Raw genomic sequence first — 22,423 nt, forward strand, 5'->3', positions numbered from 1 at the left:
AATACGGTCTCACTGCACAGCAGGCCAGCAGTTGGCCGAGTCCGCAATCCATGTTGAGGCACAACTGAGTGACGTGCCTCAACTGGCTGCTGATCACCGCACCGTCTCTTCTCAGTATTTGAACGGCAAATGTGAAAATTCAGCGATTTTGAATAAAAATAATCTAAAACTGGTGAAGTTAAATGGAAAATAACTTTATAGTATAATCACTGAATACATATAACAATTTAATAGATTTTTTTTCTTTCCATGATGGCAGGTGAGGCGGGGCCTCACCTGCCTCCAGTGACCGCACGTCACTGATCTAAAGTATATCAAAATAAACATAATAATGCCACCAAGTCAGATATTGCTGCTTTTTTCAGGCTTCTGATTGGACAAAAAGTGCATGACAGCAGGTGTGTGTGTTTGTGTGTAGACATAGACACTTTTGAAACTACACTTGTGTGGATGGACATTGTTTTAACCCCAAATATGTCTTTTTGTAACTCTCCGTGTTCGTGTGGACATGGCCTTAAAGGCACTACCTAATCCCCTTTTTATGTTTGATATCATGAAAACTGTTCTTATTGTTTTATTTTTGATACTAAGAATATAGTTTTACTTTAACTTTCTCAGGGAATATTAATTTTAAACTAATTTTATATACATGTGTTTTCATCTCAAACATGTTATGATGGCAACATGAACATTGATTACTATTTTGCATGCAAAGAATGCAATGAACTGTATTGCATTCTTAAAATGTAAAACTGTTGTCGTCATATAATTGTTTACGGCCAGATTAGGTCGTTTACAGCCAAAAGATCATTGACGCCATGTTTGTTTACAGTCATATTAGGTTGTTTACAGCCAAAAGGCTTGATTTGCTTATTCTAAGCCACTTACTACATCACTTACTGTATCTTGCATAATTATAAATATTTTTACGCTGATATTTATTATACATATTAAGGCGACTAAACTATAGGCTTGTGTCAAAATATCACTTACGCTTTTTGAAAGATAAATATTGTTGCGTGAGTTGGAGGAGGAGTGTCAAAAAGATGGAGCAAATTCAGACTTCTTATCTGCAGTATCTTTACCAGTGGTTCTTAACCTTGTTGGAGGTACCGAACCCCACCAGTTTCATATGCGCATTCACCGAACCCTTCTTTAGTGAAAAATAAATGAACCGTGCATGAACATCACCTTGTTCAAAGAACAAAACTAACACAGTGCATGAACTCACAAGAAATTACACACTTTACACACATTACCATGAATTGATTAACGTGGACCCCGACTTAAACAAGTTCAAAAACTTATTCGGGTGTTACCATTTAGTGGTCAATTGTACGGAATAAGTATTGTACTGTGTAAACTGTACCGTTTCATATAATGTATTCTTTTCCTTTGCAATCTGCTACAATCAAACAACCTGCAAATCAGATGGAAAATTAGAGGGAACATTGTTTGGGGGTATCCATAATACGCCGATAGGGAGAAGTTTTTATTTACACGATAAGTCGAATGTGTCTTTATCTCCGTGGCAGAGGCTCCGCCGAACCCCTGAGGCCGACTCCCCGAACCCCTAGGGTTCGATCGAACCGAGGTTAAGAACCACTGATCTATACATGTGTCCCGGGAAGAGCTGTCCGACTGGAACGCTCCAACAATAACAAAAGTTCCATGGGTGAATGATGTAAAGTCACTACAAAATTAAAAAAGTAGGATCCAAAGAAAATGTGTTGAACGCTGGTACTTGCTGGTTCTGAGTTGCAGGACAGGGACTATAGGGGGCGTCGAAACAAGCTCGCCGACTCATCATATTTGGATAGTTACAAACATCCATCATTCATACAGTTTGACATTTCTTTTCTTTATCACTTGCAACTTAATAGTTACAAGTGTGTGATTTTCCCTCTGTAGTCTTTTTTATCGCTGTAAAAATATAACAAATATTTTCATTTTTTTCCGACCGACGATGTGTGTTAAAATCTTGATCCGTCTCTTTGCCATACAACTAGGGTTTCCCCCTAATGAGTACGGTTTTTGATCAACCAGTGGTAAGAAGTAGGGTTTTCCATTCAAAATGATGATGTTTAGAATGGAAGCTACGTAGCGATGCAAGTCCACGGGCAGGGGACAAACTGTACATAAATGATGATTGTGTCACATTCACGTCTGGTTGGTTTTCTTTATTTTACAAACCCCGTTTCCATATGAGTTGGGAAATTGTGTTAGATGTAAATATAAACAGAATACAACGATTTGCAAATCCTTTTCAACCCATATTCAATTGAATGCACTACAAAGACAAGCTATTTTGATGTTCAAACTCATAAACTTTTTTTTTTTTTTTGCAAATAATAATAAACTTAGAATTTCATTGCTGCAAGATGTGCCAAAGTAGTTGGGAAAGGGCATGTTCACCACCTTGTTACATGGCCTTTCCTTTTAACAACACTCAGTAAACGTTTGGGAACTGAGGAGACACATTTTTTAAGCTTCTCAGGTGGAATTCTTTCCCATTCTTGCTTGATGTACAGCTTAAGTTGTTCAGCAGTCCGGGGGTCTCCGTTGTGGTATTTTAGGCTTCATAATGTGCCACACATTTTCAATGGGAGACAGGTCTGGACTACAGGCAGGCCAGTCTAGTACCCGCACTCTTTTACTATGAAGCCACGTTGATGTAACACGTGGCTTGGCATTGTCTTGCTGAAATAAGCAGGGGCGCCCATAATAACGTTGCTTGGATGGCAACATATTTTGCTCCAAAACCTGTATGTTCCTTTCAGCATTAATGGCGCCTTCACAGATGTGTAAGTTACCCATGTCTTGGCCACTAATACACCCCCATACCATCACAGATGCTGGCTTTTCAACTTTGCGCCTATAACAATCCGGATGGTTCTTTTCCTCTTTGGTCCGAAGGACACGACCTCCACAGTTTCCAAAAACAATTTGAAATGTGGACTCGTCAGACCACAGAACACTTTTCCACTTTGCATCAGTCCATCTTAGATGAGCTCAGGCCCAGCGAAGCCGACGGCGTTTCTGGGTGTTGTTGATAAACGGTTTTCGCCTTGCATAGGAGAGTTTTAACTTGCACTTACAGATGTAGCGACCAACTGTAATTACTGACAGTGGGTTTCTGAAGTGTTTCTGAGCCCATGTGGTGATATCCTTTACACACTGTTGTCGCTTGTTGATGCAGTACAGCCTGAGGGATCGAAGGTCACGGGCTTAGCTGCTTACGTGCAGTGATTTCTCCAGATTCTCTGAACCCTTTGATGATATTACGGACCATAGATAGTGAAATCCCTAAATTCCTTGCAATAGCTGGTTGAGAAAGGTTTTTCTTAAACTGTTCAACAATTTGCTCACGCATTTGTTGACAAAGTGGTGACCCTCGCCCCATCCTTGTTCATGGAATCTACTTTTATACCCAATCATGGCACCCACCTGTTCCCAATTAGCCTGCACACCTGTGGGATGTTCCAAATAAGTGTTTGATGAGCATTCCTCAACTTTATCAGTATTTATTGCCACCTTTCCCAACTTCTTTGTCACGTGTTGCTGGCATCAAGTTCTAAAGTTAATAATTATTTGCAAAAATAATAATGTTTTATCAGTTTGAACATCAAATATGTTGTCTTTGTAGCCTATTCAACTGAATATGGGTTGAAAATGATTCGCAAATCATTGTATTCCGTTTATATTTGCATCTAACACAATTTCCCAACTCATGGAAACGGGGTTTGTACTTCCATTTCCTTCTTGTCTAATTCCCCAGCCTGGCCACACCCATTGTCAATCAGCTGGTATTTTTGACCCTTTTCTTATCCAGAAAGTTATGTGCGTAGCTCGGCCGCTTGCTGGAAAGGTGACGTGAAGGTTTGGACATCACCAGGCTAACATTTGGTTTGACTTATTTTATTCTAAAAAAGATATATTACAAAAAGCACATACTTCATTTCTTGCTTCCTGCGCAAAGGACTCTGGGAGATGTAGTTGATTTTTAACGATATACAAAGCAAAAGTGCACTCGCCAAGTTTTTGTTTTTGGGAAGAATTTGAAAGTGCAACACAGCAATATCTGCAATATTGTTACATCCTTTTATTCAGTCCTCTTTGCTTGGTTTGTATAACAGAATATATGCTTTTTATACACATTTTTAATTGGGGCATTTTGTAAGATGATTTTCTTTAAAGACATGTATTTGAGTGGAGATGATTGTATGTTCACTTTTCCAAAAGTGTCTATTTTATTCCTCAGATCAAAGCACTTGTTCTTGTAAACAAACAGATGGTGATGAAACCTTGATGGTGGAAATAAAAACATTGCCAAAATGTGTACTACAAAGGATTGGTTGATGTCTTTTTTCATTTGTAGATGTTTGATTCCACAGCTAAGTAAGAAAAGGTTTCTTCAAAAAGGAAATGTTGGAGACAATCACCTTGAACACTTTTTGTGTGCAGTTCAGCCTTTGACGTGAAGACGGGCCTGAAGGTGGCAGTGAAGAAGTTGTCCAGACCCTTCCAGTCCGTCATCCACGCCAAGAGAACCTACAGAGAGCTGCGGCTGCTGAAACACATGAAGCACGAGAATGTAAGGGAATGTCATGACTTCCGTTTTACAACAAGACATTTTATGGACGTTGTGAAAGGAGTTATTTTCACAGAAAGATGCTGTAAATGTTTGTTTACATACCTTAGTTGTTTACAAACGGTGCTTGTAACACGGCAGTAAAACGGCTGTTTAAACAAAACAGAAGTCATGGTCATGGAACCACTAGCTGCGCAAAATAGCTCTCCAATCAGATAAACAGACTCAATAACTCCACAGTGACGTTTTGGTGAATTTACCAAATTGAAACAATACAAAAAAATGTGTTCTAAGTTAATAATACTAACCCAGACACTCATAGTCGTGTTAGCATATATCCATACCAGTAATAACGCTATGGACGACTAGAGGACGGAACAGCACTTGTACTTCCGGTCAAAAGCTCAGTCTAAACCGGGGGTCAGCAACCCACGGCTCTAGAGCCACATGCGGCTCTTTAGTGCCGCCCTAGTGGCTCCCGGGAGCTTTTTCAAAAATGTATGAAATCACAAAAAAATAAGAGTTGTAGAAATGATTGGAAACTCAAGACAGCCATGACTTTATGTTCTTTACAAGTGTATGTAAACTTTTGACCAGGACTTTATCTGCAAGAGCTTCACTCCTGTGAAGGCCACTTTAACACGTGTGTCTACATCCAGCATCTATCTACATTCCTACATGCGGCTCTAATCCATCTACTTTAACACACAGTATGACCACATTATTCATTCAACTTTGGAAAGCCCATATGCCTGCACATGCAACATATGATGTCCAATAGCAATCTACCAAAAATTCCAGAGTATACGCAGCTCCTTTTTTCCCAACTCTTTGAACGGTGCGGCTTATAAAACTGTACAGCTAATTTATGGATTTTTCTTTGCTGATAGGCATAATGCAAATAGATTTAAACAAAAACAAGCAAATCGAAAAAAAAAGGTGTGTTATTGTTAGTGCTAAGGTGCCATCTTTTGGTCGAGTTTACTCACTGCAGGTATCACAAAAAAATAAGAGTTGTAGAAATGATTAGAAACTCAAGACAGCCATGACATTATGTTCTTTACAAGTGTATGTAAACTTTTGACCACCGCTGTATATACAAATACTTATTTGACCTCACAGTAACTAAGGTGAGAGGGGGGTGTGTGGATGGTAGTTTGATTGTCCAAGGTGAGTGGAGTGTGTGGATGGTAGATTGATTGTCCAAGGTGAGTGGAGTGTGTGGATGGTAGGTAGATTGTCCAAGATGAGTGGAGTGTGTGGATGGTAGTTTGATTGTCCAAGGTTATTGAAGTGTGTGGATGGTAGTTTGATTGTCCAAGGTGAGTGGAGTGTGTGGATCACACTTGGACAATCAGACTACCATCCACACACTCCACTCAACTTGGGCAATCTAACTACCATCCACACATTCCACTCACCTTGGACAATCAACTATCATCCACACACTCCACTCACCTTGGACAATCAAACTACCATCCACACACTCCACTCACCTTGGACAATCAGACTACCATCCATGGTATTTATTCTTGGTTTAAGAAACGCCTTTAAGATGCTATTGGAAAAATATATGTTTATTCAGGATTAGTATTTATTAATTAGCACAATGTAATTATTCCACTGTTTTCTTTTAGATACCTGTATTTTTATTTTCAATCAAGTCTATGTATATTTGCTCCTTTCAAACTCCAATACATCCATCTTCTTCTGCTTATCCCAGGCTGGGTCACGGGGGCAGCAGCCTAAGCAGATACAAAATATTAAGTCTTTAAAATAAAACGTGAAGTTGTACATACAGCTCTATTTTAGGTGATAGAATAGAAACAAAGTGTCATCTATTCCAACCACAACAAATATCAGTGTAACAAGTCTGCTGATTGAGCAAATTAATTTCAGGATATTGTGCAACAGAAATGGAGACGCTATCAATGTGTGTGTAAAACGATCTCTTTTTTGGCCCACAGGTGATCGGTCTGTTGGATGTTTTCACACCAGCGACTAGCTTGGAGGAGTTCAGTGATGTGTAAGTTACACCTGTACAGTTACTGTCCATAGGACACATCCAACCTTCCACACCTGTAAAGTTATGTCAATAGGACACATCCTACCTTACACCTGTAAAGTTATGTCCATAGGACACATCCAACCTTACACCTGTAAAGTTATGTCAATAGGACACATCCTACCTTACACCTGCAAAGTTATGTCAATAGGACACATCCTACCTTACACCTGTAAAGTTATGTCAACAGGACACATCCTACCTTACACCTGTAAAGTTATGTCAATAGGACACATCCTACCTTACACCTGTTATGTTATGTCAATAGGACACATCCTACCTTACACCTGTAAAGTTATGTCAATAGGACACATCCTACCTTACTCCTGTAAAGTTATGTCAATAGGACACATCCTACCTTACACCTGTAAAGTTATGTCCATAGGACACATCCAACTTTACACCTGTAAAGTTATGTCAATAGGACACATCCTACCTTACACCTGTAAAGTTATGTCAATAGGACACATCCTACCTTACACCTGTAAAGTTATGTCAACAGGACACATCCTACCTTACACCTGTAAAGTTATGTCAATAGGACACATCCTACCTTACACCTGTAAAGTTATGTCAATAGGACACATCCTACCTTACACCTGTAAAGTTATGTCAATAGGACACATCCTACCTTACACCTGTAAAGTTATGTCAATAGGACACATCCCAACTTACACCTGTAAAGTTATGTCAATAGGACACATCCTACCTTACACCTGTAAAGTTATGTCAATAGGACAGTGGATCTTAACCTGTGTTCGATCGAACCCTAGGGGTTCGGTGAGTCGGCCTCAGGGGTTCGGCGGAGCCTCTGCCGCGGAGATCAAGGCACACCCAACTCATCGTGAAAATAAAAACTTCTCCCTATCGGCGTATTATGGATACCCCCAAACAATGTTTCCTCTAATTTTCCATCTGATTCGCAGGTGTGTAATTTGTTGTGAGTTCATGCACTGTATTGGTTTTATTCTTTGAACAAGGTGATGTTCATGCACGGTTCATTTTGTGCACCAGTAAAAAAAAACATATAACTTTGTCTTGAATTTGAACAAAAAAAAACATTTTATTTTTCACTAAAGAAGGGTTCGGTGAATGCGCATATGAAGCTGGTGGGGTTCGGTACCTCCAACAAGGTTAAGAACCACTGCAATAGGACACATCCTACCTTACACCTGTAAAGTTATGTCAATAGGACACATCCTACCTTACACTTGTAAAGTTATGTCAATAGGACACATCCTACCTTACACCTGTAAAGTTATGTCAATAGGACACATCCTACCTTACTCCTGTAAAGTTATGTCAATAGGACACATCCTACCTTACTCCTGTAAAGTTATGTCAATAGGACACGTCTTACCTTACATTTGTAAAGTTATGGCAATAGGACACATCCTACCTTACACCTGTAAAGTTATGTCAATAGGACACATCCTACCTTACACCTGTAAAGTTATGTCAATAGGACACATCCTGCCTTACTCCTGTAAAGTTATGTCAATAGGACACGTCTTACCTTACATTTGTAAAGTTATGGCAATAGGACACATCCTACCTTACACCTGTAAAGTTATGTCAATAGGACACATCCTACCTTACACCTGTAAAGTTATGTCAATAGGACACATCCTGCCTTACTCCTGTAAAGTTATGTCAATAGGACACATCCTACCTTACACCTGTAAAGTTATGTCAATAGGACACATCCTAACTTACACCTGTAAAGTTATGTCAATAGGACACATCCTACCTTACACACCATGTCTGCTGTTGTTGAGGGGAATGTAGGTTAAGCACATGCACATTGGAGTAGTTTCCATGGTAACAGCCATCTGCCGGCTGCTCATTGGTGGGTACAGAGTCATGGACACACAATGTATAATAACAACATTGTATTAAGCATGCATACTTCAATAATCCCCGCCCCCTCCAGATGTCTTCGCATTTCCCACAAGTAAAAATCTCAGTGTTTTTTTGATGAATGTATTCCATTTTTTTTATAACTGCTTTGTAAAGTGCATGATTTCTTATTAAATCAACTAATACAGATAAGGGATGACTGATTGTATTGTAACTTCAAGTCTACTCTGACTTGAAGTTTTTTTTTTGTTTTTTTTCAATCAGTCCTGTGCAGTCATTTAGACAAATCCTATAGATCAGTGGTTCTCAACCTTTTTTCAGTGATGTACCCCCTGTGAACATTTTTTTAATTCAAGTACACCCTAATCAGAGCAAAGCATTTTTGGTTGAAAAAAAGAGATAAAGAAGTAAAATACAGCACTATGTCATCAGTTTCTGATTTATTAAATTGTATAACAGTGCAAAATATTGCTCATTTGTTGTGGTCTTTCTTGAACTATTTGGAAAAAAAGATATAAAAATAACTAAAAACTTGTTGAAAAATAAACAAGTGATTCAATTATAAATAAAGGTTTCTACAGATAGAAGTAATCATCAACTTAAAGTGCCCTCTTTGGGGATTGTAATAGAGATCCATCTGGATTCATGAACTTAATTTCTTCACAAAAAAATAAATCTTTAACATCAATATTTATGGAACATGTCCACAAAAAATCTAGCTGTCAACACTGAATATTGCATTGTTGCATTTCTTTAACAGTTCTTTTTGACAGACATTTAAAAAAAATCTCACGTACCCCTTGGCATACTTTCAAGTACCCCCAAGGGTACGCGTACCCCCAATTGAGAACCACTGCTATAGATGATCTATATCATTGATTTTAGAGAAGACAAGTGTTGGATACTTGCCTTATTTGTATTTGACTTGATGACATGGATTTATATTCATGCTTGGTGCAGCAGGAGGGGATAGAACAAGAAAGAAGAAGACAAAATGGGAAATTGTGGAGACAACAAAACTACATCAGCAAATAGATACATACAAATATGATACTGAAAATAAAGAAGAACAAATGAGTGAAGTAGATAGTGATAACACATTATTGCACAACAAATGGAACAATAAAAATAGGAATAACAAAAAAGACTTGTGTTAGCAACATTACAGCCACTTCAAATGCAACAATACATCAATGTAATGACTTCTTGAATTTCAAAAGGGGGGCAGACTATATTCACCTTTTACATTGTTATGGTAAAAATAGGTCAAGCTTTAGTGATGTGGGTGTGTATTTGCAGGAGTATGATTTTGTATACTTGTAAGTATGAATATATAGCTGTATTTGTGAGAATAGGGGGCAGATAATACAAGTTTTTCACTTCTTTCTGCTCCTTTTCATCTATAATTTACTTGAATGGTATGTCTTCTCTTGTTTGATTTTTATGAATGAAATAAATAAATGAACTGAAATGTTTGGAAATGTGCGTGTGTATGTATATGTAAATGTGTGTGTATGTATCTGCATATCAATGTGTATGTAAATGTGTGTGTATGAATATTACGGATCTACAAATATCCACATCTCCCAGCAGGATATTAAGACCACAGTCCGATGTGTTTTGTAGATACTTGGTGACACATTTAATGGGAGCAGACCTCAACAACATTGTCAAGTGTCAGAAGCTGACAGATGACCACGTCCAATTCCTCATCTACCAGATTCTCCGAGGTCTAAAGGTTGGTCAACGTAGTGCTAGGACATCCATTTGAACAGCAAGTGATATTTCTTGTGTATTCCCCCGCAGTACATCCATTCTGCAGACATCATCCACAGAGTAAGTACTGCTCTTAAAGATCCCATTTCACTCACTATGGCCAACACAGATACTGGATCACATTTCCTCTATGCTGCCTGTGTTGTTGTTCTGAACATCCTTTGACTTCTTCTTCTCACTTCCTCAGGACTTAAAACCCAGTAATCTGGCAGTAAATGAAGACTGTGAGCTGAAGGTGTGTGACACAAAATACAATATTCACCTACATATCATCAACCTGCACAAGAGACAGATTACTTGGTAGCTTTTGTACCAAAGTACCATATGACTTCACCTCCCTTTTTCTTGTTGGCGGCTGAATCCACACCATGGTCAAGTAGCGTGAGCGTAGCATTAAAACCAGTGAGAGTCGTTTGAGCAGAAAATGTTCTGTTCTTGGGTGTTCAAATCGTTCAAATAGAGAGATAGGAAAGAGTTTTCATTGAGTCCATTAAAAAAAGTGGTTCATAAAGATAATAAAGTCAGAAAAAACGAAAGTGGGTGGAAGGAAATGGCTCTTAAAAATATCACTTTCATCATCTTGTGGATTACAATTGGACCATGCACGTGTCTCCAGAGATCACTTTGTAAAATGTTTGTATGAACATTTGATTTGATTGAGAAACTTTCTGTGACTCAATAGACTTTATTCTAGGGATGTCCGATAATATCGGACCGCCGATATTATCGGCCGATAAATGCTTTAAAAAGTAATATTGGAAATTATCGGTATCTGTTTCAAGATTATCGGTTTCCAAAAGTAAAATTTGTAATTTTCTAAAACGCCGCTGTGTACACGGACGCAGGAAGATGTACAGAGCGCCAATTAATCCTTGAAGGTGCTGCCTTTGCGTACTGCCCCAGTCACTTACTATCTACGGCTTGACACACGCACTAGCGAATGCAAGCATACTTGATCAACAGCCCTACAGGTCACACTGAGGGTGGCCGTATAAACAACTTTAACACAGTTACAAATATGCGCCACACTGTGAACCCACACCAAACAAGAATGACAAACACATTTCGGGAGAACATCCGCACCGTAACACAACATAAACACAACAGAACAAATACCCAGAACCCCTTACAGATGCTTGTTTTCATTCAGAAAAATATACCTCTCACACGTGATGACAAGGAGAAAAAGAATTAGCCCACTCTTTAAGATTCATCTGTTGCACAAATAGACTAATAGTCTGGACTGAGTGAAGCTGTTTTATTTATGTTTTGTGCCTTTTTTCTACATGCACTTTAAAGGATGGCTGTGTTATCTACTAGTCTAGACTGAAGCAGTTTTATAATGTTCATGCACTTTAAAGGATGGCTGTGTTATCTACTAGTCTAGACCGAAGCAGTTTTTTATTTTTGTGCCTTTCTTGTTTTTATTTGCACATTTTTGTTACTCATACGAATACGTTAAGAACAGGGCAGATTGAGCCCAGTTTATAGTATACTCTGGACTGAAGCTGTGTGCCTTCATTGTTTTTGTAGCTGTTGTTTTGAGGCATGTTTAAAAAAAAAAAGCACTTTGTGAATGTCAAAGTACAGTGTTTCCCATAGATGTGGTGGGTATCAGGATTATTTCAGGGAGAGCATGTCCCACATTCCAAGCTGCTTTTTTGAGGCATGTTGAAAAAATAATGCACTTTGTGACTTAAATAATAAATATGGCAGTGCCATGTTGGCACTTTTTTCCATAACTTGAGTTGACTTGAACTTTTGAATGTCTCAAAGTTCATTAGTAAGAGTCTGTGGATTGATGGGAGGAGTTTTAAATCCAAAGGAAAATACCGTTGGGGCCCCGACTGATGCTGTACTAGAGAAAGGTTGTTATGGTTTTGGAATATCTTGTAATGTCTGTGTGATCATGTTTTGTTTTAGTCATGTTCGGTTTTGTTTTTGGACTTTTTGTGCACTTTTGTTTGTTTGTCACCATAGCAACCATTAGTTTTCACCTGTCACGTCACGCACCTGTTTCACGTTCGGACTCACACACACCTGTCACCAATCATGTCACTGTTATTTAAGCCTACCTTTGTTCATCACTCGTTCTGCCTGCATTGTCTTTGTGTCACACCGGCTTATGTCTCGTTCTGACCATGTAAGTTTTCCTAGTCCATGCCATAGCTTCTGCTAGTTAGCAGCTTCTTGTGTTTTAGGCATGCTTGCCTTTTTGTTGTTGTATTTTTGTGTTTGTGGTAGTGAGTGATTTATGTTAAATAAATCCAAGCCTACCTTCACGCTGTCGTCCGGAGCCGTATTTTTGCGTTGGAAGAACAACCCCGCAGCAAGCTGCGACCCCCCCACGTGACAATATCTTGTGTCCTGACTGATCTCCAGAGTAATGCTACTATTGTCCTGGATTATCTTGTGTCCTGACCGATCTCCAGAGGAAGGTTACTATTGTTCTGGGCTATCTTGTGTCCTGACTGATCTCCAGAGGAAGGTTACTATTGTGCTGGACTATCTTGTGTCCATACTGATCTCCAGAGGAAGGCTACTATTGGTCTGGACTATATTGTGTCCTGACTGATCTCCAGAGGAAGGTTGTTATGGTCCTGGACTATCTTGTGTCCTGACTGATCTCCAGAGGAAGATAGTTATGGTCCTGGACTATATTGTGTCCTGACTGATCTCCAGAGGAAGGTTGTTATGGTCCTGGACTATCTTGTGTCCTGACTGATCTCCAGAAGAAGGTTGTTATGGTCCTGGACTATCTTGTGTTCTGGGCTATCTTGTGTCCATACTGATCTCCAGAAGAAGGTTACTATTGGTCTGGGCTATCTTGTGTCCATACTGACCTCCAGAGGAAGGTTACTATTGTTCTGGACTATCTTGTGTCCCAACTGATCTCCAGAGGAAGGTTACTATTGTTTTGGATTATCTTGTGTCCCAACTGATCTCCAGAGGAAGGTTACTATTGTTCTGGACTATCTTGTGTCCCGACTGATCTCCAGAGGAAGGTTACTATTGGTCTGGACCATCTTGTGTCCATACTGATATCAAGAGGAAGGTTACTATTGTACTGGACTATTGTGTGTTTTGACTGATCTCCAGAGGAAGGTTGTTATGGTCCTGGACTATCTTGTCTCCTGACTGATCTCCATGGGAAGGTTGTTGCTGTCCTGGACTATTTTGTGTCCTGACTGATCTCCAGAGGAAGGCTACTATTGGTCTGGACTATCTTGTGTCCTGATTGATCTCCAGAGGAAGGTTGTTATGGTTCTGGACTATCTTTGGGTCCTGACTGATCTCCAGAGGAAGGTTACTATTGTCCTGGACTATTTAGTGTCCTGACTGATCTCCAGAGGAAGGTTACTATTGTGCTGGACTATCTTGTGTCCATACTGATCTCCAGAGGAAGGTTACTATTGTCCTGGACTATCTTGTGTCCCGACTGTTCTCCAGAGGAAGGTTACTATTGTCCTGGACTATCTTGTGTCCTAACTGATCTCTAGAGGAAGGTTACTATTGTACTGGATTATCTTGTGTCCTAACTGATCTCTAGATGAAGGTTACTATTGTTCTGGACTATCTTGTGTCCCAACTGATCTCCAGAGGAAGGTTACTATTGTACTGGACTATCTTGTGTCCTAATTGATTTCTAGAGGAAGGTTACCATTGTGCTGGGCTATCTTGTGTCCTGACTGATCTCCAGAGGAAGGTTACTATTGTTCTGGACTATCTTAAAGTAAAAGTTAAAGTGCCAATGATTGTCACACACACACTCGGTGCGATGAAATTATCCTCAGGGGAGCAGTGAGCAGCAGCGGTGGCCGCGCCCGGTAATCTTGTGGAGTGCAGAGTTATTGTTGATCAGTTGGGAGTACACAAATGCGTGAAGTGGTTTGTGTACGCTTTATTATTCACCTTTAATATACCTGCTTCATTCTCTTTCATCTTATTTCTATTTGCTTTATTCTTAACCTTTAATACACCTGCTTCATTCTCTTTCATCTTATTCCTATTTGCTTCAGGAGTCTGAGTGAAACCAACGTTCATCTTTTTTTCTACCATGGATGTACATCAAAATGTTCTGTTCTTCTCAATTGTGAAGCAAATAAAGCGTCTCCTCTTCATGACAATTGTTTTGATTGGATGGTATCTGCTTCCAGGTTGTTCCACTGGCATAATCCAGGTGATTTAGTCCCACTTTTCACGCTGCCATGAAGGTGTTTCCATGAGAAGTGCCACTCATGTAGTGCTGAATAGAGCGCAATGAGGGGTCACCTCTTGACCTCAATGAGCCTGTGGAAGCTTGATCCACGGACCCCGACAGGGCTTGTTGGGCTGGGTCTTAGAATTGCTATTGCAACATCCAGTGGACACATCTGGAACAGCAGTTTCTTTCACTTAAAAATGTAGCTGAATTCGACACTCATTGAAGCAGTTCTATTTGACATCACTGCGTTAGACACTTTCAGTCATTGAAGCAGTTCTATTTGACATCACTGCGTTAGACACTTTCAGTCATTGAAGCAGTTCTATTTGACATCCCTGCGTTAGACACTTTCAGTCAAGCTGTTTCCCTTCAGCATTGTTTGTGGAAACAGCGCAAGTTTATTGGTTGCAGCGGTCTTGCTCGATCACGAGGAGTTACATTCGGCTGAATGCGTCTGATTTGGATGAGTTTGTTCCTTATGTTCCAATAGGCTTGGGGTCAATAAAGACCGTACTATTCCTTTCTTGGTGACTAACTCTAACGGCAGCCATGTTGTTGCATCTTTGTTAAGGGGAAAACTTTTTTTTTTGACGATGTCTGCCACAAAAATCTTGAATGAATGGTAAAAATCGATAGATTGTTCAGGCCTAAGCTCTCAAATTTCATATTGCAGGTGTGATTTTGTGTGAGTGTATTAAGGACAAAATGGTTTAATGGATGCACTTATTTGATCCTTCACAAATAACTTTGTCCCGTTAGATCCTGGACTTTGGTTTGGCTCGACACACAGATGATGAAATGACCGGCTACGTGGCCACTCGATGGTATCGAGCCCCAGAGATCATGCTGAACTGGATGCACTACAACATGACAGGTACACACATTATTCACCTACATTGGATTGCACTGATTTGAAGGGAAATTGTAAATCTCCAACCTTTCTGTGTGACTTTTAACTTCTATTTTTCACGTTGGTTCTCCAAATGGCTAAAGCATCTACATTAAGACAATAACTCTAAAATGCCATATGTTAACACACCAAGCATATTTTCCAGGCTACGGAGCGCACCGGTACTTAAGCTGCACCCACTATATTAACCGCACCCAAAGATTTTGTAAATGTTTATTTACATACATACATTTGTCTTACATCTTTGTGTAAGACAAAAACACATATTTTGATGCATTGGAAATGGTAAATAAATATCTAACCATTGAGTCCTCTCATTATACTCTCTAAAAACATCCAGAAACAATACTCCATTTACATGTCCTGACCTGAAAATGAATCAAATATGAGTGATATTGTTATTATTGTTGACACATTCGGCTGCTTCTGCTTGGTGTCAAACTTGCTAAAAGTCAATTGTGGATTATAATTCATGCATCTCTCACCTGCTAGTAGACAAATGTGGCCATGGACCCACAGGCTGGTCCTCTTTCACATGTCCCAGGTGGCAAAAAACCCCCAAAGAAACACTTCCTGCAGGAACTTTTTTTTAACCTGCGTGGGGATTGTGATTGATTTTTCATCTAAATGGAATTTTGTGAGCGTCCTGTCGGTCGGCATCCCGGTGAGAGTAGAAATATTACAGTAAGTATTTGTTTCATTAAGGTTAGTTTGTATGTTTAGCACCTAGCAATGATGCTAATGCTATAGTGTCACAATGAAACGGCATCCATCAATCGGCTTCTAAAACTTATTACTCATCCTCTTTGTGTTCGGGCTCAAAAATATAAGATCCAGGATCATAATTTTCTCCAAAGTAATCGTCGTTGGCTCCCACAAAGTCTGCTTGATTAGCTTTGTTGTTGATGGGGAAGGGATCTGTGGTTCTTCCTCTACATCACATGATCACGTGGCTAACTGCCTCATTATCTCTCAAAATGTCTGTGTCATTGTGTCTAATATTTTCACAAAGATAAAATAAGTCATATTTTTGGTTCATTTAATAGTTAAAACTAATTTACATTATTGCAAACAGTTGATAAAACATTGTCCTTTACAATTATAAAAGCTTTTTACAAAAATCTACTACTCTGCTTGCATTTCAGCAGACTGGGGTAGATCCTGCTGAAATCCTATGTATTGAATGAATAGAGAATTGTTTTGAATCGGAAAAATATCGTTTTTGAATCGAGAATCGCGTTGAATCGAAAAAATCGATTTATAATCGAATCATGACCCCAAGAATCGATATTGAATCGAATCATGGGACACCCAAATATTCGCAGCCCTAGTGTGTATGTATGTATGTATATGTATGTGTATATATATATATATGTGTATGTATGTATATACAGTATATATGTGTATGTATGTGTATATATATATATGTGTATGTATGTATATACAGTATATATGTGTATGTATGTGTGTATATACAGTATATATATATATATATATATATATATATATATATATATACACACATATATATATACACATATATATATGTATGTATGTATGTATGTATGTATGTATATGTATATATATATATATATATATATATATATATATATATATATATATATATATATATATGTATGTATGTACAGTATGTACAAAAGGGACAAGCGGTAGAAAATGGATGTTTGTGTGTATGTATGTGTGTGTGTGTGTGTGTATGTATGTATGTATGTATGTATGTATATGTATACAGTATGTATATACATAGAAGAATGGTGTTGTGGCCATAGATTGACAGGCCAAGTAACCACTGCATTAGTTTGTGAAGGTAATCACAAAATCCGCATTAGTTTGTGAAGGTAAACACAAAAACTGCATTAGTTTGTGAAGGTAAACACAAAAACTGCATTAGTTTTTTAAGGTAAACACAAAAACTGCATTAGTTTGTGAAGGTAAACACAAAAAGGGGTTCATGAAGGCTACACAACTGGCCTCTGAATTGAAGACACATTTTTGAGTGAATAAATCAATAGATGTTTTCAGTTGATGTTCACTGCGTATATTGTTTCTCTGCTTCCATCTTTAAGTGGACATCTGGTCGGTGGGCTGCATCATGGCCGAACTACTCACCGGACGGACGCTATTCCCCGGCACAGACCGTATCCTTGCACTCGGAGAAGGTAGTGATGTGTGGCACTATTTGCAGATGGTAAACCAACAATGCTATTTCCACACAAATAATGTTGACCTGGGACAAACAGTGCAATATTTAGTTGTGAATCTACACCTAAACACATGACATCATCTGTTGCAATTTGACTACAGCAATAGAAAATGATCTTGCTCTGCTGTGGTTTATGACTCAGCGATATGTACACCTTCCTGTTCCCACCCACAATGCAATGCATGCAAGTGCTGTGATGCAGAAATGTATTTGCCTAAGTGGAACATGAAGTAGCGCTGCTCATTTGCACCTCACCAGGGATTTATGTGGCTCCTTAACACCAACCAAGACCTTCGTAAAGTCAAGTAGACTTCCATAAGAATCTATTTACATATGAATAATTACATCTAGTCTAAACAAAAATCCCTATTTTTGTTTGAAAAAACTACACTATAATGTGTGTATGTATATGTTCTAGGGCTGGGCCATATCTTTTTAAACAAGATATGACTTAAGAAAATATCCTAATATGGATATAATTTATTTCACGTTAAAATGACCAAACGCCGCTTATCTGTTGTGTTCCTCGATTCTCCCCCATGGGCTATTAAACCCCTCCCTTCCTCCTTCCAAAACACGCTTGCCTTCGCCCTCGCCCACCCACTGCACTGACCCACAACAACGACACACAAGCAAATATTCGCTTAACTACATTTCCCATTAGCTTGGCAGTAGATTCGCTACTTTTAAAATAAGTAGCCATTTCCGTAGCTTAGCTATGTTTAGACCCATGTAGTAATGATGATTGGTTGGTTTACGTAGAATAACATCCATGATTGGTTGGTTGTTTACTATGAGTCACTTGAAATAAGATGTCTCCTCACTTGAAGTAAGATGTCTCCTCACTTGAAGTAAGATGTGTCCTCACTTGAAGTAAGATGTCTCCTCACTTGAAGTAAGATGTGTTCTCACTTGAAGTAAGATGTGTCCTCACTTGAAGTAAGATGTGTCCTCACTTGAAGTAAGATGTGTTCTCACTTGAAGTAAGATATGTCCTCACTTGAAGTAAGATCTGTCCTCACTTGAAGTAAGATATGTCCTCACTTGAAGTAAGATGTGTCCTCACTTGAAGTAAGATGTCTCCTCACTTGAAGTAAGATGTCTCCTCACTTGAAGTAAGATGTCTCCTCACTTGAAGTAAGATGTGTCCTCACTTGAAGTAAGATGTGTCCTCACTTGAAGGAAGATGTCTCCTTACTTGAAGTAAGATGTGTCCTCACTTGAAGTAAGATGTCTCCTCACTTGAAGTAAGATGTGTTCTCACTTGATGTAAGATGTGTCCTCATTTGAAGTAAGATGTGTCCTCACTTGAAGTAAGATGTCTCCTCACTTGAAGTAAGATGTGTCCTCACTTGAAGTAAGATGTCTCCTCACTTGAAGTAAGATGTCTCCTCACTTGAAGTAAGATGTGTCCTCACTTGAAGGAAGATGTCTCCTTACTTGAAGTAAGATGTGTCCTCACTTGAAGTAAGATGTGTCCTCACTTGAAGTAAGATGTGTCCTCACTTGAAGTAAGATGTGTCCTCACTTGAAGTAAGATGTCTCCTGACTTGAAGTAAGATGTCTCTTCACTTGAAGTAAGATGTCTCTTCACTTGAAGTAAGATGTCTCTTCACTTGAAGTAAGATGTCTCCTCACTTGAAGTAAGATGTCTCTTCACTTGAAGAAAGATGTCTCCTCACTTGAAGTAAAATGTGTCCTCACTTGAAGTAAGATGTCTCCTCACTCTGCAACTGATCTTGATATAAACAAAACATACCTCCTTATAAATGCGTTAGGCATCGCCAAGAAAACTATTCTCATAAATTGGAAATCAAAAAATAATTTATGTATAAACCTTTACAAAAACATTTGATTAGATTATGTAGTTATGGAAAGAATGTCTGCTGAATCAAACCAACAACTGACAGAATTCCGATCTCTTTGGGCACCGCTAATTAATTTTCTGACCTGACTCCCTTGGGGGCCGGGGCTGGGGCTCTGTCCCGGGGGTCTTGCTCCGTGGGTGGGGGGTCCTGGGTGCCGGGGGGGCCGTGTGCCGCGGGGTCGGGTGGGCCTGGGGTGTGCTTCCTGGTTCCGGCCTGGCGGGCCGATCCGTGGGTGGTCTGGTGGCTGGGGGTGGGTGGAGGTGCCTGGGCGGGTGTTGGGGTGCGGGTGGGGCTGTGGGCGGCCGCCTTGGGTTGGTTGGGGGGGCTGTCCCTCTCGTGGGTGGTTGGGCGGGGGGTTGCGCCCGTGGGGCTGGGGTCTTGCCGCTGTTGGGCGGGGGTCGGCTCATGCCCCTCTGGCTCCGGGTGTCCGTGGTAGAGATGCGCGGATAGGCAAATATTTCATCCGCAACCGCATCAGAAAGTCGTCAACCATCCGCCATCCACCCGATGTAACGTTTGATCAGAACTGCATCCGCCCGCCATCCGCCCGGTATATCTAATATAGACGATGCAAGGCATTAGTGAGGCACCTGCCAACTACTCCGGTTTTCCCGTAATTCGTACGGTTTTCATCAACCTATTCCGGGTTACGGGTGCAGTGATAAAAAATACGGTTTTTCATTAATTTAAAAAAAAAAAGGGTGAAAACTACGCGAATTGCACCTTGTGCAGACAAGATTTTTCGATCGGACACGGAGGAATTAGCGATGTAAAAGACCACTTTGGGACAAAAAAACACAAGTCTCATGCCGTTGCTAGCGATACAAGTGGAAAACTTTCAACGTTTTTCGTCGCCCAAACAGATTCTTTGGATGTGATTAAATGCCGAAGTTTTATTTACGGAGGCAATAATTGAGCATGGACTTCCAATCGCACTGGCTGATCACATGGGACAGTTACATGTTTGTAATGCAACCTTTGAAAATCATTACGCGGTGATCGCGGTCCCAAAAATAAACTTTTCTTGCATGATAATGTCCAGAAAAATTCGCTTTATATTACTATAGAGTCCTTTTAACGAATGAGTTTGATGGTTTATCACAAACCTTAAATGAAAGAAGTCCTTTCTTCTCCTGCACCTGCATGCGCTTTGGCCTTGCCTCGTGTTTGGTGCGCAATCCTGTCGGCTGTATTTCACAGCACGACATACTGTTAAAAGTGTTTATACTATTTATGCTTTCAAGTCCAAGTTAAAGAAATCTTGTTAAATGTTGACAGCATAACTACCAAAATACAGAAGTATGTCCTTAATATTTTTGCAGTGCTATTTCTATTGAAAAGTTCAAATGATTACATTAGAGATGTGATGTGCCACTTTTCAAAGTGTCTGATGGCTTAAATTAATTTTCATTAATTTTTCATATTTTGAATTCTTTTGAAAGGCTTACAAAAAAACTACATTTGAATTGTAATTCCATGCTATTGACAGGACTATTAATTTTAATGAAGTTAGCTTACCATGTTTACAGTATGATAATTGTGATAGAAATGTGAATTTTAGGCACAGAATATTTTTTACAATTGAACAAGGCAGTAGATTATACAAGCTTGGACAGAAAGTTAATAATGACACCAATTTTTTTTTTAATGGAATTGTTTAGTACTGTTTTACCATTTGTTTACTGTAAAAAGTGTTTATACTGTTTATACTTTCAATTAACAAATTGAAGTCTTGTGAAAGGTTGACAGGATAACTGGCATTAACTGTCAAAATAATTTCAAACTATTGAAGTTAGCTTACAGAATAAACATGTCAATCAACCCATATGATTTTTGCTGTAATATTTTTGTTTTGAAAAGTCACTGTGACTGATAGAAAAGTGATGGTTTTAGCAACATTTTAACCTGTCTGAATGCTAATAATCATTTTGCGTCGGGGGGCGAAGCCCTGAACCCTCCACCAGGACTTTGTCCTGGACCTACCGGGGCCTGCGGCCCTTGGACCCTGGCTACTAGGTTTTTCTGATTTCAAAAGTTGGCAGGTATGGTGAGGTTATAAAGCTTTTGCCTGTTAAAGAAAGGAGACTGATCCAATGCAGTACAGTCTTTCGCGTGCCACGCTGTCACGACCCAGACGCACACCAGTGCGCAATCAAATGGGAGCCGCGCCGAGCGCACTGCGCGCGGAGTGACCCCTGTTACGCTCCCCCGGCAACAGGGGTGGCGGGCAGGTAAGCTGCGCGGGCGGAGCGCGCGGAGTGACCCATGTTACGAGCCCCCGGCCACGGGGGTGGCGGGCAGGTAAGCTGCTTACCTGCTGCGCGTGACGCCGGCCGCGGCGAAGGCGGACGAGGCGGGGTGTCGGTGCGGTGGGCGCGGTAGTGACCCTGGACGTGCGTCGGGCCCTTCTCGCGGATCGCCTCAGCTACGGCTCCCGGTGGGGCCCTCTCGGGGGAAGGGGCCTCGGTCCCGGACCCCGGCGAGGCGTCCCTTCTCCGCTCCGTAAAAGTGTCCATCTCTTTTCTTTTTTTTTCTTCTGTTGTGGCATATGCAGCAGGTGCCTGCTCGTTTTTCGTATGTGGGTAACAACATTTAACTATGTATATATATTTCCGAATTGGTTTAACTGCCACTCGCAAAAAAAAAAAAAAAAAAAAAAAAATCTAATTGATCCGCCCGACCCGACCCGCACGCGGATAAAATCTTATTTTTTTAAATTTCATCCGCCCGATCCGCGGATAATCCGCGGACTCCGCGGTTGTGCCCGCAAACCGCGCATCTCTAGTCCGTGGGCTTCCTCCTTCCCCTGGGGTGCGGGGCGGGGTCTGCCCGGGGTCGCCCTGCGCTGCGGCTGTGCGGGCCTGCCTGGTGCCGGGTTGGGGGGACTGCTTGCCTCCCTTGTTGGGGCCCTGGCGGTGCTGCCCG

General features: G+C 40.2%; 1 protein-coding gene across 1 annotated transcript in view; it reads left to right on the top strand.

Annotated features, from left to right (window-relative positions):
• The window catches only part of mapk14b (mitogen-activated protein kinase 14b), a 49,569-nt gene that overhangs the window by 16,617 nt on the left and 10,529 nt on the right, over nt 1-22,423 (top strand). Inside the window, exons 2-8 of the mRNA XM_061985662.2 lie at nt 4,465-4,594; nt 6,559-6,617; nt 10,143-10,254; nt 10,323-10,352; nt 10,480-10,527; nt 15,256-15,370; nt 17,494-17,565. Coding sequence (XP_061841646.1) covers nt 4,465-4,594; nt 6,559-6,617; nt 10,143-10,254; nt 10,323-10,352; nt 10,480-10,527; nt 15,256-15,370; nt 17,494-17,565 — 566 coding nt within the window. The remainder of the gene's footprint in view (nt 1-4,464; nt 4,595-6,558; nt 6,618-10,142; nt 10,255-10,322; nt 10,353-10,479; nt 10,528-15,255; nt 15,371-17,493; nt 17,566-22,423) is intronic.

This window comes from Nerophis lumbriciformis, linkage group LG23, assembly GCF_033978685.3.
Source record: "Nerophis lumbriciformis linkage group LG23, RoL_Nlum_v2.1, whole genome shotgun sequence".
Taxonomy (NCBI): Eukaryota; Metazoa; Chordata; class Actinopteri; order Syngnathiformes; family Syngnathidae; genus Nerophis; species Nerophis lumbriciformis.